This window comes from Aquarana catesbeiana, linkage group LG04 (assembly GCF_042186555.1).
Source record: "Aquarana catesbeiana isolate 2022-GZ linkage group LG04, ASM4218655v1, whole genome shotgun sequence".
In the NCBI taxonomy this organism is placed as follows: domain Eukaryota; kingdom Metazoa; phylum Chordata; class Amphibia; order Anura; family Ranidae; genus Aquarana; species Aquarana catesbeiana.
The window spans coordinates 417,413,872-417,441,217 of NC_133327.1; the positions used below are offsets into that span (position 1 = coordinate 417,413,872).

The window sequence follows — 27,346 nt, forward strand, 5'->3', positions numbered from 1 at the left end:
GTCAGCCCCCATTGCTCTGCATGCTAAAGCCCCCCCCCCCCCCCCCCGTATTGTGGTGTCACACCTGTGTGCACACATCTTCCACACACCCCAGTGACAATACGTTCCGTGCTGCCGGCCACTGACATCCTTATTTACTCTCCGCACCTCCTCTCAGAGCGGGGATTGTGCCTGAAAGGGCGCCTGTCCTTTGCCGCTGCCTGCACCCTCCCCGGCACTGCCTTGCCAGCGGAAGAGCGCGTGCGCAGGGCGGCAGATTTGGCGGGAGGGGGGCGTGCCCAATGTGCTTTTGTTTTAGGGGGAAATCTGTGTTTACAGTCCTTGAAGTAAACCTGTCCCCTCCTCAGACTCCTCCCCCTCTCCCCCGGAATGGGCTCTCCTCCTTTTTTTCTCCAAGCCCCGCACTCTCAGTGCACTGTAATCCTCTGAGCAGGGAGCACACTCACCTCACTCTCCCCTGACCTTCACCTCAGGATGGCCAGGAGACTCAGGAACAGGTAATGACAAGTCATACACATAGCTCACCTTCTACAGCCTGACACCTGGCTGGACCCTTCTTATTACACTGTGCCGGGCACACATGAGACATGTGCGGGATACAGAAGAGGAGGACAGGCACCTGTTGTCTGCCCCCACCATTGCCATGTAGTAACAGGTGGATGAAGGAGCTCCTTCCTTCTCCTCTCAGCACACCACACGTGGTTCCAGCACTCAGCGCTGTCCTATACGGGACTTTCCTCACTACTGACCGACATCCCACCCATCAGCACAGTACGAACACTTCTATAGGGGGAACACAGGACACAGCATCCAGCTGCTGCTTTCCTCCACAGATAGTTCTCTGTGATGTGTTCTTATGTATAGAGATCGGTTTGATCTGTGTATAGTGCACAGAGGTGGGGGAGATAGAGAAATAGAAATATATATGGATGGCAGTATTCATAAACCTATAGGGCTCATTAATACTAAACACTGAATGTACAGCTTCCAATGTCAGATCTGGAACATTAAAGTGAAAGTGAATTGCTGTAGATGGTGCATTGCACCTGGAGATATATGTGTATATAGTGCAAAGGTGTGGTATTGGAAGGATTACTGTATTGATTAGTCTTTGATCTTGACGGTATATCAATATTATACAATGACTATAGAACATCCAAAGTCAGATCTGGGCCATAGAACTGAAAATGAATTGCTGCAGATGGTGCATTGTTGCAAAACATGTATGTGCATAATGCAGAGGTGGGGTATAGGAAGAATTGCAGTATTGATTAGTCTTTGATCATTAAAGGTATATCGATAATATGCAACAAATGTAGACCATCTAAAGTCAGGTCTGGGCCATAGAACTGAAAATGAATTGCTGTAGATGGTGCATTGTTGCAAAACATATGTGTGTGTGTGTATGTAATGTAAAGGTGGGGTATAGGAAGGATTACTGTATTGATTAGTCTTTGATCATGAAGGTATATAAATATTATACAATGACTATAGAACATCCAAAGTCAGATCTGGGCCATAGAACTGAAAATGAATTGCTTTAGATGGTGCATTATTGCTAGACATCTGCCTATAGTGCAGAGCTGGGGTATAGGAACAATTGCAGTATTAATTAGTCTTTGATCATTAAAGGTATATCAGTATTATACATTGAATGTAGAGCACTCAAAGTCTGATCTGGGCCATTGAACTGAAAATGAATTGCTGTAGATTGTGCATTGTTGCTAGACATGTAGATAGATAGATAGATAGATAGATAGATAGATAGATAGATAGATAGATAGATAGCAGTACTGATAACATTACTATCCAAAGGGCTCATCTGTACTAAGCACTGAATGTAGAGTTTCCAGTTTCAGATCTGGGCCATTGAACTGAAAATGAATTGCTGTAGATTGTGCATTAATGCTTGACATGTATACATGTGCAGAGGTGAGGTATAGAAAGTATTACAGTATTGATAAACCTTAGATCTAGAATGCTTGTTAATAATACTTACTGAATGTAGAGTATCCAATATCATATATGAGCCATTGAACTGAAAATGACTTGCTTTAGTTGTGTGCACTGTTCTTAGAGATGTGGCTATAGGAAAGTTACAGTATTGGTCCTTCTCCCATATACTATATACTGAATGTAGAGCATCTCATGTCACATCTGGGCTATAGAACAGAGAATGAATTACTTTGTGCATTGTGTGTGCAGTGCAGTGGTATAGTGGGTATTGAAGTATAATTAGTCTTTGATCTAGAAGCTTATCAATACTAAACACAATGAATACAGAACATCTGATGTCATATCTGGCCCATTGAACTGGAAATGAATTGCTGTAGATGGTGCTTTGCATTTTATGAGCATGTGCCAGTGTAGCGGCTGCACTGTTGTAACGTGTCATTGTTGGCTTGGCCCGTTCTCTGCAGGAGAGGAGGATGATTGGTTTTCTGACACAGCTCGCTTTTCTATGATTGTTTTACCTGTAGAGAAACCTGTTTCAAAAGCCATAGTCACTGTATATGGTTGTGTCATTTTTGCCCAATAGTATCTCATATATGTGTGCTTTCATTTTGGCTCCTAGTGTGGTTACTCTATTGCTGGAAAGTGGAATATCGGTTATCTGTCCACTGCATGCATGTATTTGTATGCTGATAGGAGAGTTAATGGCTTGCTTTAGGGGCAATTCAAATTTAGTTTAATTGGTCTTGAAAAAGAGCGGTGCGCCCTGTGCCCCTGATGGGAATGGAGCCCTTGTGGACTTGAACTTGCTCTTGTTGCCTTTTGTATTTGCACTAAAACATGTTCTGCTGCTTGATTATTGATGGTATCTATAGGACTCAAATATTAGATCCTAGCTTATAAATATGTGATCACTGGGTCAATGCATTTGCTTTTTATCTGTGAATGTAAACAGGGCAAGTCAATCCATATCAATTAGTAAATACATCTAACCTAGCATGGGTTAGTTACCTATAAATTGGCATGGTGAAGTCAGATATAAGCTCCTAGATTACATTGTGTGGTTATTATGTTTAAGCATTTACTTTTTTTCTGTGAATAGGAACAGTGCAAGTCATTACATTTTTTATAATTATTATTATTGGTACTTATAGTGCCAGTGAATTTATGCAGCGGATCATTCCATCATGCAACATCAGTCCTTGCCCCCAAGGAGCTTACAATCTAAGGTCACTAACTCACATTCATTCATACACATACTAGGGCCAATTAAGACAGGAGCCAATGAGCCTAGCAGCATGTCTTTAGATTAGTAAATGCTTTGGACATCATTTAACATAGCAGAGGTTAATTACCTACACATTGGCATGGTGGACTCAGATATTAGATCCTAGTTTACAATGTGTGATTATTAAGTCTATGGTTAAATACTCCAGGCATTAGAGTGGTGGACTCAGATATTAGATCCTAGTTTACAATGTGTGGTTATTACATTTATGAATAATTACTTAGAGTGGTGTCATCTTGGCCTATTTGTAAAAGCGGCAGAACATCCCCCACCCATGTGGCCACCTATCTTCCCTTTCACCTCTTAGACCATTGCATAACTGAGTTCCTTCCAAACGTATAACTTACTGCTTACCTTACTCTAACCACAGTCTGATGACACCAAATATTTAACCCGCTCTTTTGTTGGCAGTACTGTATGAACTGTGCTAAAACAAAGAACATGCATGTATCTGCCTTCAACTGTCTTTGGGTTGAATCTTTTTGGCTTCTAAATTCTGTAGATACTTGCACTATCACACAGATGATCTCTTTTTCACAGTGTAGTTTCATTTGACATCATCTTTTTCCATAGAGAGACATCTGTTCCAACACTGCACTTTTAACTAAGAAGGGTATCTTTGAAACACTTGAATTAGTTTCCTGTCAGAAGACATGCTCTCCTTTATTAATGGAACGTGTATCAGAACCCAAGTGCAGAACGTGTGCAGCCAGAATATTTTAGCCGTTCTTAGGCGCTACTTTTTATGTTTTAATTTTTTTGACAGGCGGCTTGCAATTGTATGAGAACACCAAGATTTTTCCTTTCACTTAGATATTGCTAATGGGGGAAACCCCTTAGTCATAAATTAGGCTGACCTAGTAATTCTAAAACAGCCTGTGCTATTTTGGAAGGGGTCTCAAGTAGAACAAGCAAGATTAAAAAAAAAAAAAAAAAAAAAAAGGACATCACTGCAAAAAGGAAGACGGACTTCTTTTTGACTTTCAGCTTTGCAGCACTTTGGTAAACACTGCTTTTGTCTTCTGGCCCATGAAGTGCGGGTGTGTTGGCAATTGTGTTTGTTTACAAAACAACGTGATAGCAGTGGCTTTTGGCCAAATACATATTTTGAAAAGGGAGCTTGTAGATCTGTCTGACTTTTCTCATTAGTGTTATGAGTCGATTTAATGTATCTCTTAAACATTTGATCTGGCCATTGAAGGGTCATGCTGATATACACGTTAAGCCTTTTTTTTTTTTTTTTTTTACTAAAGTAGTGCAAAAATTTGGTGTTTGAAAGCTTTTCTCATAAAAGGTGATATCTTTGGGTAGCTACAGCAAGCCCTATTGTAGGTAATGATGTGAGAGGTTTGTGCATTTGTGGGAGTGTTTATTAGTCATACCCAAGTTAAAGTGGTTGTAAACCTCAGGCATGAAATATGAACAAAGCATATCCCTCTGTAATGTGTACTGAAAGCACTAAGGCTGGGTTCACACTAGCTGCGGTTGTGGCTCGCAGCAGGGGTCTGGTGCGTCCCTGTTCTTCATTTCAGGGGCGAATCGGGTCCTAATTTTTGCCTGAATTCGGAGCTGAAACAGAACCAGTGACACATATGACCCTTTTCCAGTGCAGACCGCGGCCGCCCCAGAGGGAAACCTGCATCCAATTCACATAAGTGTGAACCCAGCCTGGATTCGTGAGGAGCCACTGTACTAACTATGCAATGTTAGTACATCGATCTCCTCCACTGAGCTATTGTGCTGGCTTCTGTCAGACTGGCTGCCGTACACACGAACCAAATGTTGGCTGGTTTTATTGAACCAGCCCATGCCACCTGATATTCGACCTGGGTGTACAGCCCATAAGTGTAATTTCTGTCTGCTGCTTCGTTCCTCTGCTAGCAGCATGAATCGCTTCTGACAATTTTTCCTGACACCAAGAGAAAAAAGGTGACGGGGGGGGGGGACCTCCAACTGATTGACAGCCTCAGCTCTGTTTATGTGTGCGGTGTGAAGGGGTGTGTTTCTCTTTTCTCCAATCAGCTGTGAGAGCTCTCCTCACTGAGTTCTGCATAGTGTAACTTCAACTCTCCGCCCCCTTTTTTCGGTACTCTCAGACAAGCTTTATGATTTCTGCACCTTGAACAAATGTAGAGAAGGGGAAGACTGCAGATAAACGGGTACAAAGTATGTAGGAGGATTTGTTTCATCCCTGTGTATCACCTGAGGATAGTCCCTTCACTGGGTATATGTAAGGGCTTGATAAATAGCAACATTATGACATATATTTGGAAGTGTAATGGTGGGTCCCGTTGTTGCTGTGGTTTGAACAGGACTGAAAGAACATTTTCTGCTGCCTTCAGTGAAAGACCCATCTGTCAATTTGCTGTCTTTCTCCAAGTTTTTGTATTTTTCCTGAAATAGTTTGCAAAGTATAAACTATTGTAAAGTTGTCCTAAGTATAGATAAATACGGCATAAAGGTCAGATTGTAAGCTCCTTACTTCACTCACAAGAAGGCGAAGACAAAAGTTTGGGTTGGCTCCAAAGAGTCACAAATGCTGGAGTATTTCATAAAGCAGATAAAGAATCTCAGGCCTGCCTGTGTAAATGACACACAATATCAGGCTCTTTTTACTATCCTTAGACATTCAGGCTTATTTTGACTTTATTGGTGGAAAGGTTGCCAAATGTGCAATTTGCCACTCATCTGACAGCAGAAGCAGGTCTGAACATGTAGAGCACTGAGCAGTCTGCCAGGACCTTTCTCTTGTATCTGTGGATACCAAAAACAGTAGAACCTGTTCACAGTATCAGACCAGCAAAGTAGCGTGCAAAATCTTGTCGTGCAAGATTTCCAGATTTTCAGGTGAAACTCTTCCTTTTTTTTTTTTTTTTAAGTGATTTTGTAACAGGGGGATGGTGAATAAAGATAAAATATGACTTTCTGATGTGATGCCTGTGTCTGCCTGCAGCTTATACAGCTCAGAGGAAGATGATGACGACATAGAAATGTACGAACATGATTATGATGGCATGCTTTCCAAAGGAAAACGACACTTGGGAAAAACACGATGGACACGCGAGGAGGTAACTTGTTGCTGTATGGTTGATGATCACTGGTATAGATTTATTGTTTGCTCTGGGGTTCGTTTTATGTACCATGATTTCTTCAGGGGCTCTAACCTCATCGACTTACTTAGGCATTCAAGTTCAAGGTTTGTATTAGAGTGGTTGCTTAGCGAGTGACAGGGAGTGACCTGTTATTATTTTTTAAGTTAACTGGCAGCTAGTCTTCTGAGCTGTTTGCTTACTGATGTATTGTCATACAAAACCAAAGAGCAGCCTTTGTTTTTACCAGCTATCATACATTCAGATATTATGCATTACCTTTAATCGCTTGCACAATATGCATTAAGGCAGGGGTCTCCAAACTTTCTAAGCAAAGGACCAGTTTTTTGTCCTTCAGACCTTATGGGGGCTGGACTGTGGCCAGCGGGAGTGGAAATTTTCCTGGCATCGGTGGGAGTAAACATTACATTTGATATTAGGTGGAGGAATAGTGCCCCATCATCTGTATCACCAGACACCATAGACCAGATATGGGGAGGAGGCCAGATACAGCTACATTTCTGCTTAGGAAAAAGGGGAAAAAAACTGTGCTAAGTGATAGGTTGTAAATGAAACACCTAAAATGATGCGATAATATATCAATTACATAGCATAGTGAAAAAGCAGCGACTCTGACAATATGACACCCATATATCGCTAAAAATAAAAAACAGAAGAATCGCGCTAATATAAATTAAAAAAAAGGGCATAGAAACAGCGAACACAAATTAAGAACAGTGTCAAATGCAAATTAAACTGAAATTCAATATAAATGAACACAAAATACGGCAGCATCCAGGGTTGACCACCCATGTGACCTAGAAGTCCATAAATGAGTGAACTAAATAATAGTCTCAAATGGTGGCATCTATATGTAACCACCCATGTGAAAAAGGGGATCCAAGTGAATAAATAATATTCCTCCGTGAAAAGCAGTCCACCACCAAGAATGGAAGGGGTTACTCCTGGAAGACGTGATGTTGTCACAGGGCGGAGCAGGACGACAGGATGACGTCACCTCCAATCTGTGCTCGATCTCCAGCAGGACGGGTCTGTACGGCCAACGGACCGGACTTACTTTTTTGTAATTTATATTAGCGCGATTCTTCTGTTTTTTATAACATTTCTGGTTACCTGGCCAAAAATATTGGACTATAATAGTGGAATAATATTTAAAGATAACTTTTTTTGCATTGTTACAGGATGAGAAGCTGAAGAAATTAGTAGAACAGAATGGCACAGAAGATTGGAAGGTTATTGCTAGCTTCCTTCCGGTAAGTCTGCAAATAAGTACAGAGAAGTCTGATCAATATACAGTACATACTTCATTAATACACTTAAAACAGGTAAAAATTGCTGGTATAACAATGGAATAATGCTGATCTCTGTTTGTTTCTATCGTCAAAGAATCGGACAGATGTTCAGTGCCAGCATCGGTGGCAGAAAGTTTTAAACCCTGAACTTATTAAGGGACCATGGACCAAAGAAGAAGACCAGCGGGTAAGCCATCTACAATCTTTCTGTTCACTGATTATACAGCCATTTTGTTCTGTGTGTTAAAAGAAACCCAAGTATAGCCCAAACATTACCCTTTGTTTGGAATAAAGTTGGGAAGTGCTAGAACCTCTCTCATGTATTCATTTGCTGTCAGTGGGGCTGATTTACTAAAACTGGAGAGTGCTAAATCTGGTGCAGCTGTACATGGTAGCCAATCAGCTTCTAACTTCAGCTTGTTCAATTAAGCGTTGACAAAAAAAAAAAAACTGGAAGCTGATTGGTTTCTATGCAGAGCTGCACCAGATTTTGCACTCTCCAGTTTTAGTAAATCAACCCAATAGTTGCCATTTGGGAGATTTCCCAACCTTTCTGACCAGCAGACCACACATGAAGACCATTAGAACAAAACTCCCCAGTGGGGTCACATGTAAGCAAAGCAAACATTTAAACTCCCCCATATGTTTTCAAAATATACATTTTTTTTACTTGGCCTCTACAGTTATACATCAGTCAAAATGTAATAAAATTGAACCTTGATATGCGTACGCGGAGCACAGCCTACCTACTTAGTACAGTAGTGTTTTATCCAGCCAGTGCTGTAGTATACCAGCCCATCCTAGTCCTTTCTGTTAGTAATGTGGTGGTCTGAGGAAGCGCTGTTTTTCAAGCAGGAGAACTATACCCAAACACAGGCACTGAAGGTTTCTTGCAGATGTAATACAAAAACTAGTGTCTAACTCTAACAGAGAGGGTTACACAGTACATTTTTCTAGAAGTAAACTCCCAGTGTCCTTGTGAGTTCCCCTCTGGATTCTAGATGTAGTGGCTTAAAGAAAGACCAGTTTAAAGTAAATTTGGTGGACTTGCAGACTTTAGCATAGTTCCAGGACTTGCTGGATAGCATTATTTGGCACAGCGCTTGGTTTCTTTTCTTGCCTGAAAATGCTCTTTACATTTAATTAAAAAAAAATATTTTAGGAAAAGTGTATGAATCAAAAAGTAAAGCATATACATTCACCACTGATATTTTGATCACTGCTGTCATGTTTTTATCTTTATTTAAGTGTTACGAATTATTATATTTCTTAGGTGATCGAACTAGTACAGAAGTATGGCCCCAAACGCTGGTCTATAATTGCCAAGCACTTAAAAGGGAGGATTGGTAAGCAATGCAGAGAGAGATGGCACAATCATCTGAATCCAGAAGTGAAGAAGACCTCCTGGACAGAGCAAGAGGACAGAATAATATACGACGCACACAAACGTCTTGGAAATAGATGGGCAGAAATTGCCAAGCTTCTTCCTGGGAGGTAATAGAACAGGCATTCCATAAACATTGTTCTGATTAACTGTGGATTCAAATAGTATTGCTGGCTGTTTTTCCTTATTTTTTTACTCAAGCTTGTTTTATAGGCGAACAAAATTTGTTTCCAGGTCTTTCATTTGCTGTTTAATACATTTTTATTGTTGTAAGCCTAATCCACTGAAACCCAGTAAAATGTCTTATTACTTAAAAATATTCACTTAGGCAGTACAGCATGCTTTAATTAAAAAGGAAAAGGTCTTGTATAGCTTGGAACTGTATGTTAGTTTGCTAAAGAGCAACTCCACGTTTACAGCTCCCTAGATTGCAATTATTTTAATTATAATGCATCTAAACCCAAAAACAAAAAAATATATTTTAGCTTTAAATGTGATGGCTGCATTAGGTTGCATTTTCAGGCTTTTTTCTCTTTATTTTTTTCCTAGTGATCTGGCAAATAACACACTCCTTGTCCCTGGGTGGCCATATTTACTTGCCACTCAGACTGGACTTTATACAAGTTTGCCTTTGATTTTCATGACATGGATGATGATGGGATTAGTAGATTACAGAACAAAATAAGATTTGGGGTTTTTTATTAGGCTGCTCAAAGGGATGTGACAAGGACACTGCATTTATGGGGAGATCAACAGGTATTTTCTGCACTTTCTGAAAATGTACTTTGCCTGAAAAAGTAAAAGTAATGCAGCAATCAGATCTAATAATTGATAAGCAGCGGTGTGTTACATTTTTGTCAGTGTCATCCATGTAGGGCCAATTCACACTGCAACGCAGAGCGGTAGGAGCGATTCACTGATCCGGACTCTTTGTGTTGCTGGCAGTGTGGTGCGCGATTCAGCACATCACATGGCTCCCTTTTTTCCTTTGTTTTGGACAAGCTTTATTTGATGTATATAAAACGTATACTTCAATCACTGCAATTCGTCCCGGTGCTCTGCGGTAAAATGCAGCATGTCTATTTTACTGCAGCAAGTTTCAGCGCAGTGCTAGGCTGCGTTGCAGTGTGAATGGGACACATAGGAAACAATTGTTTCCTGTGCGTCCCTCCAGTGACAGACATTTTACCATGCGATAAAATGTCTGTAACCGCATATAGTGTCAATTTGCCTTAGGTGTTTACAGTTACTTTTGTGATATGTGCTTTTGCTGTCAGCACTGTAGTTGTGGGCGATAGCACATATGGATGTTGCCAACAATGGGGCTAAAAACGATTTCCAAAGGCCTGTAGGGTAATTCACTGGGAGCATGTGTGTGCCAGCTTCTGAATTCTAGACCTGAAAATATCTGGAGTACAGGATCAGAGGTAAGCATAATGAATGTGCTTACACATACCTCACCCTGTTTAGAGATCTTTAACATTTGGAGTTATTTTTAATAAGTCCTCATTTTGACCATACTCATATGAAGTAACTTTTTTATAAAAGCACTTTTTTAACATCACCAGTTCTTTTCACCAGTAACCTTTAAAATTTTATATTGGGCAGGACGGATAATGCAATCAAGAACCACTGGAATTCTACTATGCGACGCAAGGTCGAACAGGAAGGTTATCTGCAGGAATCATCCAAAGCCAACCAGCCTTCTATAGCCACAAGCTTTACAAAAAACCCCTTAATGAGCTTCACCACTCACACTGCACCTTCTGCACAGCTTTCTCAAAACAGCCATGTCCCAAGTTTCTACTACCATCTGCCTGAGCCACCAAATGTAAGTACCCTACATCCTTGAATAACGCTTACATAACATTTTTTGCTGATTAGCATTGTACTAAAGGCTGTTTTAAAAAGGTATATTATTGAAGAGCTTTGTATATTATAGACAACATTTTTTCACAATAATTTCCCACCTTATAAAATTAAGTTTATTTAGAAATAATTTAAAAAAAGCATATTCTTCTATCATGATTGGAAAAGAGGAGTGAACACAAGATTCCTCACCCCCGTTTTCCATTTTCAAAATAAGACTAGCATCTTCCGTGATTTCTATAGGGCCTTTTAAACTGCTCGATCATTTTCCATTGGCTTTCAATACATGTTCACAAACAAAAATACTCACCTGACTTGTTTTTTTTTTTTTCCAGCACAATACAAGACAATGCATGTGTCTATTATTGTGTGCTGGGGGGTAAGGAGCATTGGTTTTGTTTGTGTATTTGTGTTAGATGCAATTTAACACGAATCGTAATGACCACATGGTGCACACACACACTCGCACAAATGTGCATGCGGGATTTATGACTTTCAATGCAATTATATTTTACATGCCTAATTAAAATGTGACACATTTGCTATTTTCCAATAAGCTACTGCTGTGGTTGTTCAGAAATGGTAACTTTCATGTTGCATGAACATAGGATATTTGAAAACAAGCCAAAAAATTAAGAATTTACGACCTGAGATGCAAATATAGATCAAATGAATGGTTTTGGTGGCAGCAGTGCTTCATCATAATCATAAAAGCTTTTTCAGGAGACAGAGGGCAAATCCCTCCTAGTTTGAATATGTGGAGGACTAATGCAAACATTTATGCAAACCTTTTATTTATGATATAGGGGGAGTGTTTTTACTTACCTGATAGTGGAACCACACCTATTGTGTAGTAACAATGGTTACTGTGTACAATCTATCCCAAGGCTTCCACTTGTTTGAAAAAATAGTATGATTGAACTTATACATGCAAATAATGGAGACCATACAAGCAATACATATTAAAACTGCTACTAGAGTACATTTGAGAACTGTTGTATGAAATGGTGTGCTTTATTGTCTCACGTCTTCTTGTTCTTTATTCACAGGCACCTTATCCTGTAGCACTTCATGTAAATATAGTCAACGTCCCTCAACCAGCAACTGCTGTTGTCCAGGTACTTTTTCCTGAAAGTCATTTATTAATAATGAGTATTTATGGCTGACATTTATTAGCTATGTTGTCTTTTCTTCTTCAGTATATTGTAGGATATTGATCTGTTAGTTATCTATGTGTAAAACTGGGTATACACTAGTAGAATTTAATTTGACATTTTTAGTTGTGAGAACATTCGTTTGTTATTCTAATCTTTAGTGGGGTCAAATCGGCATTCATTTTCGACTGCAATGAGGAGAAAATTCGAAGAAACAAAAATATTCTCAAATGTATGAATTTCTAATAATGAATGTGGTTTTCATTCAGTAAAGTCCATTCCTTCTAATATCAAATTTTAATAGAAAATGAAATCTTCAACTACTTTTGAACTATAATCAAATGTTTTGAGAATTTTTGTATATATTTTCCTAGTGTATACCCAGCTTACCAACTCACGTGAATATCATATTTGCACATTATGCTTAAGTTGATGCACACAAGCTTGTTTTTTATACTAGTCTTAGAGCTTCCACCCAGGAGCTAATTTGTGGTCACTGTGAAAACACTCATATAGCAAAAGGAAAAGCCAGGGAAAGGGGAAGTTATGACTAAGCAAGAATAGTGGAGTCTTTTCTATTGCGTGCTATTGTTATCACAGTCTTTATGTTTGGGCATATATTAGTTTATGATGGAACTTGCTGAGAACAAAGCATACACAATGCAGCTTTTCAGTGATCAAATTAAAGTGTTTTTGCCTGTACTAACTAAAACCAAGTATACACTACTAGTTTTTTTTTGTTTGTTCAACCCAGCAGGGCTGAACATAAAAAACTGACACCTCAGGAGGAGCCACTGTACTAACCATGCAATGTTAGTACAGCGATCTCTTCTGCTGTGCCCTTGTGTTCTGACAAGGGGACAGCCCCCCACCAGAACACTCCAGTCAGCAGGAGCTGATCGGCAGACCTTTTTTGGTCATGCCCCTTTAACAGAAGCTGGGCGAAGGGCCAGCTTCTGACAGACCAGCTGCAATACACACGGGCCGAATGTCGGACGGTTTCTATTGAACCAGCCAATGCTGCCCGACCTTTACTAGGCTTTAGTCTAACAACCAGGTAACCCACTAAGAGGTAACTCACAGGGAGGCAACTTCTATATCTGAATAAGTTGTTCCAGAGCTGTTACTACAGTTCTCGCCTAACAGTGACAGCAGGGCACATGTGCTGAGAAAGGGAAGGATATGGGACTTATTCGCTGAGAGACTTTCCAACAATATGGAGAATATTGTTAAGTAAAAAGCGCAACTGATTGCGTGAAGTGCTCAATAACACCCACTAGTTGGCTAGAAACAGCCCGATTTATTGCAGACAGTTCACAGTTTTTCCTTTCATAGCTTTCTGACATCTGACTAAAGCCTACTAATTAATTGTTTTTTTGGTTTGTCTTTTTTTTCCTATTTGTGTATTTTTAGAGACCCTATAATGATGAAGATCCAGAAAAAGAAAAGAGGATAAAAGAGTTAGAGTTACTACTTATGTCAACAGAAAATGAACTGAAGGGACATCATGCAATACCAGTAAGATTGGTCTCGCTTATCCTAGGTTCTGCAAACTATCCAAAATCCAAATAAATTAAGTGCTTGGCATAGCAATCACATGCCTTTTGTCAATTTGTCCTTTCAACAAAGATTAGTTCTTACACATATTCTTATGTGGTTATATGCACCAATAGACACATTAAAATAGTACCTTTGAGAACTAACACAATATACAGTATAGTGTTGTTTAGTCTTATCTTTTTGACAGCATTTAGTTACATATTTACACTTTAATAGGTTATTCATGCTATTCCCATCATAGTATAAATGTTAAATATCCTGTATTAAAGCAGATATAGCCTTTGAAAACAGTATCAATTACACGTTTTTGGTTAAAGTAGAACACTTCAGCCGAGAAAGAGGTCTTATCTTTTTAAACGTTTTATTAAACATGTACTGTGACCTCTCTGCATGTGTAGCTCTGTAGTATGAAATAGTCATTGCACGATGACACAACACATAGCAGTGTATTTCAGGCTGGCTACTACATTGATGAAAGGAAACATCTTGACAACTGTTTCAGAAGTGCAAGTACTTTAGATGATGCAACAGCTTTTATCTGGCCCATAGCTGTGTGTGAGACACCTTGAGCAATTTCATTCTAAGTTCCTCCTTTTTTTCCATCTCTTTTTGTAAAACACAGAACCATGCAGAAGAATATCCCGTGTGGCAGAGCACAACAATCGCTGACAACTCTAGGCCCCATGGTGACAGTGCTCCTGCCTCTTGTCTTGCGGAACCCCATAACTGTACACCTTCTCCTCCGTTGGACCATGGGTGCCTTCCTGAAGAAAGTGCTTCACCAGCTCGGTGTTTTGGTGTAAATCTGTTAATACAGATGAAGAATGTGCCTGAATACACTGACACTTTGCAGTATATTGATCCTGTAAGTAATCCAGACATTTCATAGATCAGGTTCAAATGAAAAAAGTGAAAGTGGCAATGTGAATATTCATATTCATGGGTAGAGTACATCTTCTACTAATGTATTTTTTGTGTGCCGCTAAATTTCATTTCCTAATGGTTCCCACTACAGTCAGTTTAGTAAAGTCTGGAGTTCTCTTGTGCCTTAGTTCAGAAAGCAATGCCACTGATTTGCGTTCAGAATAGTTTGCTGTGGCTTAAAGTGATTGTAAACTACAGACATAAAATATAAACAAAGCATATCTATAGTGTGTACTTGTCTCAATTAAGATCACTAAAGACCTTTACACACAATCAGAAAATCGTACAAAAAATATTGATCGTATGATAATCTAATCGCTAGTACACAGCTTTCATCTGAAATTATACGGAGGGACAGACACGAAAAGTTTTCTCGTACGATACAAGATTGTACGCTTTTCGTTTAATCAGTACAGTTTTTGTCTGAAAATACATTACAAATACAATACATTTCATCACTTCCAATTTTTTTATTATGTCATACGAGAATTTTCGTACTTTGCTAACCTCTTCAATTTTGATAGGGACACTAGCATGCAACAAAAAAACGGACGATCATTTGTCTGATAATCTTATTGGTTTGTACTGGGCTTAAGTGTTATTTCTGTCTGCTGCCCCATTCCTCTGCTAACAGCATGAGTCATTTCTGACATATTTTCCTGACACCAAGAGAAAAAGTTGACAGGGAGGGACCTCCAGCTGATTGACAGCCTTAGCTCTGTGTGCTGTGTGAGGGGGGATTTCTTTCCTTCAATTAGCTCTCAGAGCTCTCCTCACTAAGCTCCGCAGAGTGTAATTTCAGCTTTTGCCCCCTGTTATCTGACAGCTCAGGCAAGCTTTATACATTTTGGACTTATATGTAGAGGAGAGGGGGCTGCAGATAAACAGGTACAATGTATGTAGGAGGAGTTGCTTCATCTCTGTATCACCTAAGACCAGTTTTATACATTTTGGACTTATATGTAGAGGAGAGGCGGCAGCAGATAAACAGGTACAATGTATGTAGGAGGAGTTGCTTCATCTCTGTATCACCTAAGAACAGTTTTATACATTTTGGACTTATATGTAGAGGAGAGGGGGCTACAGATAAACAGGTACAATGTATGTAGGAGGAGTTGCTTCATCTCTGTATCACCTAAGACGAGTCGATTAACTGGGTATTTTTAAGGGTTTATGACAACTTTAAAGTGTACCTGTACTAAATAAAACAAAAGTTAATATACTGTCTGGCAGATGATTAAAGTAGACACTACTTCCTTTTGTGCAGCAATAACCTTTTTCACAGTGCCACTGTGGACTGCACAATTTCCTATGCAAATGTTCACAGACACATGGCAATAGGTCACTCTGCTGGGTGTCATGCCTACTCTCAACATACCCCAGAAGTCAGAATTATTTTGTAGGGCTCCGGTGGAGCTGCAAAGAGAATTATTGTAACGCAGAGGCTAAGATCTGGCATCTTATGTTGCCAACTGTGAGATCCTTTTTTGCTAGTACAGGTTTACATAGTGTACGCCTGCGTCTTACTGTATACTTACCAAGCGGAATGCAGTTTCTTATTTTGTTTTTATTTCCTTTTCTTTTTCAAGCTTAAAGCTGCATGTTATTTGTTTATTAATACTCTGCTTCGATGGTCATTCCAACCAGTACTAAGTGTACATTTTTCAGTTAAAAGAAACATTAGTTATTATCTAAATAAGTAAATAGTTATAGACCCATAAAAAATTGATTGTGATGGAGAAGTGTTGCTTAGACTAATAACCAAAATCTGAAACCTTTGAAGTATAGGATAAGCCATTGCTGGCTTGTACTTAAAAATGGTAGTTTGGAGAAAATCAACTTGATTCTGTCTTAACCACATACGCGGTTGCTGACCCGGGTCAAGCATGCAGCCAGTAAAGTCTGAACTCCCCTTTCTGCATGCTTGTTCCAGGTCAGTGACTCACTTAATAAAGGAAGCTAGGATCAGGGCAACAGCTTCATAGCCTGCACCATTCTAAACAAGTCAGTAATGGTAGTGTGCACATTTTTAATCCTCACATGTTCACTTTAAGCAATGTAGCACGAGAGCCAAATACTTACTGATATGGATCAATTCATTTAATCTACCCATTGGTGCATGTCATTTCATTTATTCTATCCTGAAATTGTTCTAATCTTTTCCAGTTAGTACCATATTTTTTTATGATTTGATACAATTTTAAACTTTGTTATGCAGTTGCATGGCCTGGAAAAGATACACAGTTGTCCCCTAAAATACACATACAACTGGTTGATAAAATGTGTGATAGATTATATAGCCCTTTTGCAGCAATGTATACACATACCTAATAAAAGAGTGAGCACAACTGTTGCATCATTTCTGGATTGCTCTAAAATGTGTAAGTAGTAATCTTTTTTGTGGAAGTATTTAAGGCGGCACCTTTCAATATGTTAAAGTTGCGTGCCTCCTACATTGTTTCAGGATTCTTCATCATGGAGTGAAGTCAACAGTTTTGAAACCAGTGAGAACACAGATTCCTCAAACAGCAGTTCTCCCTCAGGCCGAGACTCCGAGCCTCCGGAGGAGATGGGCAGCCTGTGTGGCCCCGGGGCTGTACCTGATACAGACACAGGCAAAACCATGCTCTGTATGGGTTCTCCCACCTCGCCCAGTTCCCTAGATTGCTCAAAGTGCAGCCAGTCGCCGTTGATCGTCCTGTGCAAAAAGAGAGGGCGTCTCAGTTGCGGTGGAGAGAGTGGTCTCTCCCCTATCAAAAGCCTGCCTTTCTCTCCCTCTCAGGTAGATGATGACTTCTGCAAAATTCTCACTACTTCTCATCAAAGAATTAACAGTATAGAAAGTAAATGTTTGGAAACAATGACTAATTCCTCTCACACCCATTAATTTCACTTTGTGATTAATTCACTCTTACACATGGAGCTCTGAAATTAGTTTACCAGCAACACTAATTGGTGTTTTTATTTGGCACTTTGGAGGAGGCTTGCTAATTCTTTCTGTCTGTTTGCTCTGGCACTTTGGTAATGGCGTTCTGTAAAACTTTTCTGAATATCCTGTTTCTTTCCACAATCCTTTACTTAGTGTGCTTGTTAGTATTAGGGCAACGTGTTCATAGACTTGCAACATATTTTATGTACTATTTCTTTGAACAATATAGTAATTTATTCCTTGTGATTTCTCTTTGCAGTTCTTGAATCCAGTGTCAGCACATGAGGGGATGCACATCGAGCAACCAACTCTAAGCTCCACCCCTTTGTGTTCTTCCCACAAGACCGCAATTACCACACCACTTCACCGGGACCACACAACGCGACTACAAAAAGAAAATCACATGTAGGTTTTTTTCCCCCCTAAAATGCACTATATGGGCAAAAGTATAAGGACAGCCCTCAAAATGATTGCGTTCAGCTGTTTCTAGTGAAAGGTTTTGCCAGTCACATGACCAAAAGCCAAGTTAACATTTAAGTATAGATCTACTTTTAATAGTAGTGGGGTTGATTTACTAAAGGCCAATAGTCTGTGCACTGTAAGTACAGTTGCTCTAGATCTGAGTGGAATATGCAAGGAAAATAAAAACACCGCATTTTTGCTTGCACATGATTGGATGATAGAAATCAGCAGAGCTTTCCCTCATTTCAGAGCTTCCCCTCAGATCTAGAGCAACTGCGCTTGCAGTGCACAGTATATTTGCCTGTAGTAAATCAACCTCCCTATGTTTTATGTAGGAACTCTGTTCACTTGCCCGACATTTTGCTAAAGCAATTCTGGGGTGTTTTTGTTTTTTTCTTTTTTGTGTATGCTCAATATTAATCATTTCACATCTGCTACAGTAATTCAAAAGTAGTGCTCAGAATGGTCACTTTGCTACAGAGTTGGAGGTAGCATATGTGGTTAGCATTTTACAAAGCTATCTGAATAGGTTATATTTGTTTCAAAACTGTAAACAAAAAAAAAAAAAAGCAAATTTACATTTGCCCCTTGACATTTACAGCCTTAGGACACCAGCCATGAAACGATCAATTTTGGACAGCTCTCCAAGAACACCCACTCCCTTCAAAAATGCGTTAGCTGCTCAGGAGTTCAAATACGGGCCACTGAAACTTTCGGTAAGCTGAACGAAAGGGCTGGTTTGCTCAGGTACAGCAAGTAGGCAGGATGTGCTTTAATGCTTACAATAGTTTCTCTTACATTCTTTCAGCATCACACACCCTCACACCTTGCAGAAGACCTTCAGGAAGTAATCAAACAGGAGTCTGATGATTCTGGCATTGTAGCAGAGTTCCATGAGACAGAGGAACCTGTTCTAAAGAAAATTAAGCAAGAGGTAAGCAAGTAGATCTTCATGCAGGCTTCCATGTATTATATATTGTATACTTCAGAATAAATATGAATCCTATAACACTGTAAAACTATAAAGTGTATTTCACCATCTCTGATGCTTTCTAATGTGTTTGGTCCATGCAATTAAGCTGGAATAATGTATTACAGTCCGAGTTATTTATCGTTGTGATATAAGTTGAAACTGAATCACATTTTTGCAGTACAGTAGTGAAAAGGATAATCTGCTCCTTCATGTGCAGCAGAGATTCAGATATTTTAATAAATCGGGCCTGGTATTTTGGTTTCATTTCAAGACATATTCCGTTTTGATAGTAAAATTTAATTTTCACCAAAGTTAATAAGTGTATGTAGAATGTTATATTTTGTCTTGAAAAGAAATTGCACAAATATTATTAATTATTTTAAACTGAACTTGTCACAAAGCAATATCTGTGTTAGAAGCATCACATAGAAACTCTCACAAGCAAGCTCTGAGTGTTGAAGATGACCTTTTTTAGTTCCATTGCATGTGACATCACTGCCACTGAAGAGCTAAAGTTTGGCAGCTTCAGTAGGGTTGATTTACTAAAACTGGAGAGTTCAAAATCTGGTGTATCCCTGTGTAGAAACCAATCAGCTTCCAGGTATTTTGTCAAAGCTTAATTGAACAAGCTGAAGTTTGAAGCTGATTGGCTACCATGTACAGCTGCACCTGATTTTGCAGTCTATGCCAACATCTGCTTTCTGGAATTTATTTCAACAATGTTATTCTGACATAAGTGGCATCATTTTGTTGTTTTCAGGTAGAGTCTCCAACTCATAAGATGGAAAACGTCTACTGGGAATCTGATAACCTCGTGGCTCAGCTATTTACACAGCACAATATTCTGGAAGATACTCCAGTAAGTCAGCACTTTAATGGAATTGTCTCACTTCATAGTTACTGAAGACAAACCACAGCTTCACACTGCAAAGATAATCAGAAAAGGCCCTGAAAATGAAATGAGAATTTATTTTCATTGTTCAAAAACATGTCCACTGTCAAAAGATAATACAAAAAGCTATATGCACCGTCCATAAGGCTGGCCATACACTGCACAAATTTCTGTTGGTTCAGCAGGAACTGTCCGAGATTCGACCTGTTAATGGGCAGGCTGAATGTACCAAGTTGATCAATCAACTTGGGTACAACCAGCCTGCCGGATTCTCTTGCAGTTGTCATTATCGGCTGCCTCCCGGCAGGAGGGATTCCCCTGTCAGCACTGTTTGTTTTGATGGGAAAATCATGCAAATTTTGCAGAAAAGAAATTTGCACCATGTATGGCCTGCCTTAGAAGACTAGTTGATGTAATTTACAGGAGTGGACATGTGCAGTCACTTCCTTAACCACTTGCTGACCAGCCGCCGTCATTGTACTGTGGCAGTTCGCTCGTTCCTGCGAATCACCGTCATTGTACGTTGGCTCATGAACTCTATTTTGTGGGAGTGCCTACTGGCCAGCGGGGGGAGCCAATCAGGGGGTGGGGCGGACTCAATGTCCGCCGGCCACCCGCGATCATTCCCTGCAGTGACAGAACGGTGATCTGCCTGTGTAAACAAGGAAGATCTCCGCTCTGACGGGAGATCACACAGATCCTGTCTTTCTGCTAGGCAGCCCATCCCCCATACAGTTATAAAACACCTACAGGGAACACATTTAACCCCTTGATCACCCCTGATGTTAACACCTTCCCTGCTAGTGTTATTAGTACAATAACAGTGCATATTTTTAGCACTTATTACTGTAATAAAGTCACTGGTTTCCAAAAAAGTGTCAAAAATGTCAGTCTGGTGTGCGATCTGTCCGCAGCAATGTCGCAGTCCCGCTAAAAATCCCAAATCACCGCCATTACTAGTAAAAAAACTAATAATAATAAAAATGGCATAAATCTATTAACTATTTTGTAGACGCTATAACTTTTGCGCAAACTAATCAATATACGCTTATTGCGTTTTTTTTTTTTTTTTTTTACCAAAAATATGTAGAAGAATATATATCAGCTTAAACTGAGGAAGACATTTTTTGGGTTTTTTTTATATATTTTTTTTTGGGGGGGGATATGTATTGTAGCAAAAAAGTAAAAAATATTGCTATTGGTTTTTTTTTCAAAATTGTCGCTCTCTTTTTGTTTATAGCGCATTAAATAAAAACCACAGAGGTGATCAAATACCACCAAAAGAAAGCTCTATTTGTGGGAAAAAAGAACATACATTTTGTTTAGGTACAGCATCGTACAACCGAACAGTTGTCAGTTAAAGCGGTGCCGTATCGCAAAAAAATGGCCTGGTCATTAATGGGGTAAATCCTTCTGGTCCTTAAGTGGTTAAAGTGTATCTAAAGCAGTTTTTTTTTGCTAGAGTATATAGGAGGCTTGGAACACCTAGAAGGATTTTATTGCTGCCTGTGTCCTCACTGGGGAGAGCCACCGTCCCTATATGTCCTGGTGGCTACTGTCACCAGGTCTAGAAGTGACAGGAATTCCCAAATTTTTTGTGATAATATCACTGGAAAAGGAAGAGAGATAAAATATTCTAGTGGGAACATAGCATAAAAAAACTTAAAAGGAGTTTTAACCCTTATCTACTCTATCCCAAACTAAAATACATTTTGTCTTTCTATATACTTTGATATAACTTGCTTCTTCTTTTGAAGACTGACATGTCATTAACCACTTCAATACCAGGCACTTTCACCCCTTCCTGCCCAGGACAATTTTCAGCTTTCAGTGCTGTCGCATTTTGAATGACAATTGCACGGTCATGCAACACTGTACCCAAACTAAGTTTTTATCATTTTCTTCCCACAAATAGAGGTTTCTTTTGGTAATATTTTATCACTTCTGAGTTTATTTTTTGCTAAACAAACTAAAAAAGACCAGAATTTTGGGGAAAAAAAAAAAATTTTCTTAGTTTCTGTCATAAAATTTTGTTTTCTCCTTCACTGACGGCACCGATGAGTTAGCACTGATGAGTTGGCACTAATATGTCGAATTGATGGGCACTGATAGGCGACACTGATATGCAGCACTGATGGGCACCGATAGGCTGCACTGACAGGTGTTACTGCTGGGCACTGTGATGGGCACTGATTGGCACTGTGGTGGGCTCTGATTGGCACTGAGACTTTATTGAGGGGGCACTGACTGGCAGCTGTTGGGCACTGATTGGCAGCTGATGGGCACATCTGATGGGGGCTGTGCTGATAATCAGTTATCAGAACAGACCCCCCCCCCCTCTGACAAAGAGAGCCGCCGATCGGCTCTCCCTGTCAGCGTGAACCGAGGAAAGCCATTTACCGGCACTTCCTGGTTCATGCGATGATCAGCTGTGATTGGTCACAGCTGATCACATGGCAAGAAGCCTCTGTCAGAGGCTCCTTACCACGACGAGATGCTGTGTGTCAGGATGGCATATGATGCCCAGTCAGGATAACAGAACCAACGCCCGGCCGTCAATCCGCTATAGGCCAGGCGGGAAGTTGTTAAGGAGGTCTACCCAAATATATATCAGTTTTGGTAGCCACTGGTGGGTTGAATACCCACCTGGCTTGTTATTATTGTGGTCTCCTAAAGTTAGATGATGTGGCCATTGCAGAGAGTTCAGTATGGGAAGCCTTTGTTATTCCTTATAATTGTAAAACCTCGGTGAAAGTAAGACACGTCTGTAAAAGCTGTAGAAAATAGAGACACCAAAAACCTGTATTTTTTTGCTTCAAAGAAAATCAATGTAACTCATGCAGTGTAATGTTAACCAAACAATCTCTTTTGCCTTTTTATTTACAGAATCTTCTTACCAGTTCTTTTCTGATGAAAGAGGATCACAGGCTGAGGTCATTTACTGCTCAAAGAAATAGACTATTTTCAAGCCCATTACAGGTAATTTGTTATTATTATAACTGAATGCTCACATGGTCCGTTGTGATATAATATTACAATATTATATACATATATTATATATTGTCACCCTTATCCATCCTTCTCTAATTTGTGTGACTTAAGAAACTTGCATTTCAAGTGTCCCAAAACTTCATTGTGGGTTGTTTTTGGTCACTACATGCTGTTAAGGCCCATACACACGATCAGAAAATCATACGAAAAATACCGCCTTTGAAGTGATCGTACTATAATCTGGTCGTTAGAACATAGCTTTCAAGAGCTGATCACTAAAGTTCATTCGATATTATCCGAAGGGACAGACACGAAAATTTTTCTTGTTTGATACTAGATCGTACAACTTTCGTTTAATCAGTACAGTTGTCCTTCATCAATTCCGAATTTTTATTCTGTTTTACGAGAATTTTCGTAACTTTAGAAACCTCTTTTATTTTCAATGTGAGACTAGCATGCAAAAAAAACAGACAATCATTCGTCCAATAATCTCATCATGTGTACCAGGCATTATACATTGATTAAAAAAAAACTGAGGAATACAAAACCTGCAAAATATATATTTTTTTAAATAATAGCACAGAAATCCAGTAGCATACTGATATTCAGCCACGTGCAATCAACTGTGCCTTTTACTTTCTCTTTAAGCCATGAGGTTTGATTTTATTTGTGAAGCTGTTTCTTTCAAAATTACTATGACACATCCATGAAATAAGTGTTTGCTTTTGTAAAAACCTCACAATAGCTATCCCAGATCTATGTTTTATTCACCTTGGGAAATAGAAAGTGAAAAGTGCTTAGAACAGATTACATGACTTGTAACACAGATTTGATTAGAAGCAAAATGTCCAGGTTTCATACTATTTTTTTTTTTCCTTTTTTAAGTCACTATGTTTAATTTAACACATTATAAGAGGATATTGACATATATTTTTTGAACAATGGAGCACTAGGGAAAGGCTTTATGAACAAGATGCAGGCAAGTTCTCAGAAGTTTTATCTAGGTGTTTAGGTAACATATGCAAACACTGATATGATTGTGAAATATACGCAGGCTAGGCATTACCATTTAGATCAGTATGCATGTCACGCAGAGATATACTGTATGTCAAATTCACCTATTTATATTATTTGAACAACTACCTTTCCCAGAATGCGGTGTACGTTATTATTCACTGCAGGAGCTGCTCCATTAACCATCCATTAAGGTCTATTATAATATGTTATAATGTAAAACAATCACATAATTATCAATTTCAGCTTTGAGAGAGTGTCACCTTCATTATTGCTTTGGAGGAAGTGCTAAAACACATATTACTAAAAGTAAATCTTATCACTTGAATTTCAAATGCATGTTACGGTATTTATCCCACTAATTCCCACCCAAATCCTAAATACCTGTTTTGAGTTTTATTGACCTTTACGCAGACATTTTCACAGGCCAGTTCACACCACATGCATTCCGGTGCGTTTTATTTATTTATTTATTTTTTTATGCTTTTCAATGGCATAGTTCACACCAGTGCTTGCAGTTCCAGGGCTTTCCAGTTCCAGGAAAAAAAAAGTAGAACATGCTGCATTTTTCCTGCACTGCACTGGACTGGACTGGAATGCTGTAAAACGCACTGAAACACACATGTCCTTATTTAGGGCCAGTTCACACCATAGAAACGCAGTCCGAATGTGTTCCAGATGCTTTTCTGCATGTGCGTTTTTGATGCGCTCCAGTGCATTTTCCCCCCTCTTTTTTTCTTAACCTTAAATAAGGATGTGTCTTCCAGTGTGTTTTTGGTGCGTTCCAGTACGTTTTCCTTTTTACAGCATTCCAGTACAGTCCAGTGCAGGAAAAATGCAGCATGTTCTACTTATTTTTCCTGGAACTGCAAGCACTGGTGTGAACTATGCCATTAAAAACCATATAACCTACTTTCAATTTTGATGCAGGAAAAAAACGCACTGGACTGCATGTGATGTGAACTGGCCCTCAAGGTTAAGAAAAAAGAGGGGGAAAAAATGCACTGGACTGCATCAAAAATGCACTGGAACGCATCAAAAATGCGCATGCAAAAAAGCATCTGGAACACATCCGGACTGCTTTTCTATTGTGTGAACTGGCCCTTAGGAAGAAAATATATGAGTAAATAAAAAGAAAAAACACCTCAGACCTATTTTAGGGCCTGTGTCAACTGGCTTTTTTGTGTTTCAGAACTTTTTCTCTATATACAAGTCAATGGTAATATAGAAGAAGGCAGTTAACCGCAGGTCAAATGCATGTTAATGAACAGTGAGTGATCTCAGGGCCATCTTAAACTGATCTGAAATGCAAACATAATGCACCTAGATGTACTCTGCATATGCCCACTAACACAATCTCTAAGCCCGTAAACACAGGCCTTTTACCAGAGTGTAAAATTAAACATTCATATTTAGCCTGGAACGAGTATGAGAATAAGAACTTCCAACTCTACAGATCTGCACACTTGTTCTGGATAGATGACTTAAAGTGGTTCTAAAGGCAGGTTTTTTTATTTTGATGCATTCTATGCATTAAGATGAAAAAACTTCAGTGTGCAGCAGCCCCCCTAATACTTACCTGACCCATCTCAAACCTGAAATGTTACACAAGAGCCTCGGCTGCCCGTGACTCTCCCTCTTGATTGGCTATTGGCTCCCGCTACTGTCAATCAAAGTCAGTGAGCCAATGAGGAGAGAAGGGGGGGCGAACCTAAATGAAAACAGAGCAGCGGCTCGGCTCGGGTGCCCCCATAGCAAGATGCTTGATGTGGGGACAGCAGGGAGGGGCCAGGAGCGCCTGCGTGGGACCCAAGAAGAGGGTCAGGGCTGCTCTGTGCAGCAAGTATAACATGTTTATTTTCAAACTAAATACTTTAATATCACTTTAAAGTATGGAAGCCAAAAGCGTAACATAATGATCAGGATACCAACATTTTCAGGTCAGAAATGGCAGGCTACATATGCCTGTCATGAAAAGTTTTAAATGTGGGTGCTAATATGTATATGAAAATTAGGTAGTAGTATTCAGTTGGATATGCAAATACCAGTATTGACTGTACATACCTGGGTATGTTAATAAAAAAGTAAACATTTTATAAGCTTATTTGTTTTTCTGAAGAATATGACTAAGACACATTTATTACATTTTGTGACTAAGAACTGTCTTAAAAAAAAAAGGATCCATATTGAGCATGATAAAAATAAATGTATATTTCTATAGCTTTAAAATGAATCTAATCTCTTCTCCCCACAGCAACTTGGGAGTACATTGGAAGCAATGTCCTGTGGGAAGATAGACGACCAGAAGTTGTATACAGAAATGTATCATCAATGCATGAAGACGGTATCCACCCTTGTCATGTGATGGGCTGGTTGATCTGAACAAGCATTATCATTTTGGAAACACTTAAAAGATAATTTGGGATTCTGTTGAACAATTCCTCTACATTAAACTTTGGGAGTTTTGTTAATTGGGACACTTTGTTGTGGTACAACAGTTGGGAGAAGCACAAAGTGCATTTTGTTCTAATTTCTGAGCTTTTTGTTGGATTTTCATCCTACCAATAAAGTTATTTGGAGGGTGCACATTTCCATACACAAAAATTAAAATTCTGCCTAAATTATTTGGGCATTAATGGCATTGTAATTTATTACACTTGCAAAATCTGAACAGTTTTTAAAGAACAAGTAAACTTAATACCAGTATTGATGTTTTATATATATATTTGTTTTCACATTAAGAGCAGGAGCTCTACCATTTACTGTCTAATTGCAGTTGACAAAATGCCTTGATACACAAAACAGTGGCAAGCATTACTACAAGATTCACAAATGTTCACAAGCACAAAATATACGTGACTTCAATTCTGTGAATGCTGAGGACTGTATTTTATTCAGATATATGTAAAAAAATATATATTTGTATGAGTGCTGATTTTTTTATTTTTGACTTTTTTTTTTTTTTTTTACAAAATTAGCTTGCTTTAAAAGGCTACTGACTGGTAATAATTTTTTTATTAAAGCAAATTCTATTTTTATTCACTAATTTAATTTTTTTTAATAAAAGTAATGCAAAAAATGCATTTTTTTAACCCCTTATCCCTGCTGCTAAGTTTGTAGCATATAGACATGCTGGCATTGTGATAGCATCATTGGAATAAGGACAAAAAGATCACTATGTTGATACACGCTTAATTATGCACTAGCATTTGATAAAGTTTTGTATTTTCGCAAGAACTTTTTTTGTACATTTTCTGGGAGAACCTTTTTTTAAAATTGCACCTTCAGTTTGGGAGAAGACTGCATTTATGTGTTCATATTTTATATATATTTTGTTTGTTTGTTCAAACTGAGATTTTCATTCTCAGTTTTATTCAATTCTCTTCTGTACAGTTACTGCCTTCTGTCTGAACTTATAAAATTGAACACTGTATTGTTGGGAGTTTTTGTTTGTGTACTTCGAACTTGCTGCCTTAAAGCATTTGGTGCAGCATTTCTGCACTTATTTTTTACTGCCTTTGTTAAAAAAACAAATAAAGAGTGTTTTCTAA

At 39.0% G+C, this 27,346-nt stretch overlaps 1 protein-coding gene across 3 annotated transcripts; it reads left to right on the forward strand.

The window, feature by feature from the left end:
• Positions 1 to 242: 242 nt before the first annotated feature.
• Positions 243 to 27,346, forward strand: MYB (MYB proto-oncogene, transcription factor). Of its 3 annotated transcripts, none has more exons than XM_073627320.1 (16): positions 243 to 497; positions 6,195 to 6,309; positions 7,533 to 7,604; positions 7,738 to 7,830; positions 8,917 to 9,137; positions 10,636 to 10,858; positions 11,946 to 12,014; positions 13,464 to 13,568; positions 14,233 to 14,475; positions 16,999 to 17,316; positions 17,723 to 17,868; positions 18,527 to 18,641; positions 18,734 to 18,859; positions 19,659 to 19,757; positions 22,677 to 22,769; positions 26,050 to 27,346. In XM_073627320.1, the coding sequence occupies exons 1-16, from the start codon at positions 475 to 477 to the stop codon at positions 26,158 to 26,160; spliced, it is 2,172 nt and encodes a 723-aa protein (XP_073483421.1). In that variant the 5' UTR covers positions 243 to 474; the 3' UTR covers positions 26,161 to 27,346. The 3 variants fall into 3 exon arrangements, with proteins under 3 accessions (XP_073483421.1, XP_073483424.1, XP_073483422.1); XM_073627321.1 differs by lacking the exon at positions 243 to 497 and adding an exon at positions 5,932 to 6,088; XM_073627323.1 differs by lacking the exon at positions 16,999 to 17,316 and having other exon boundaries at positions 246 to 497.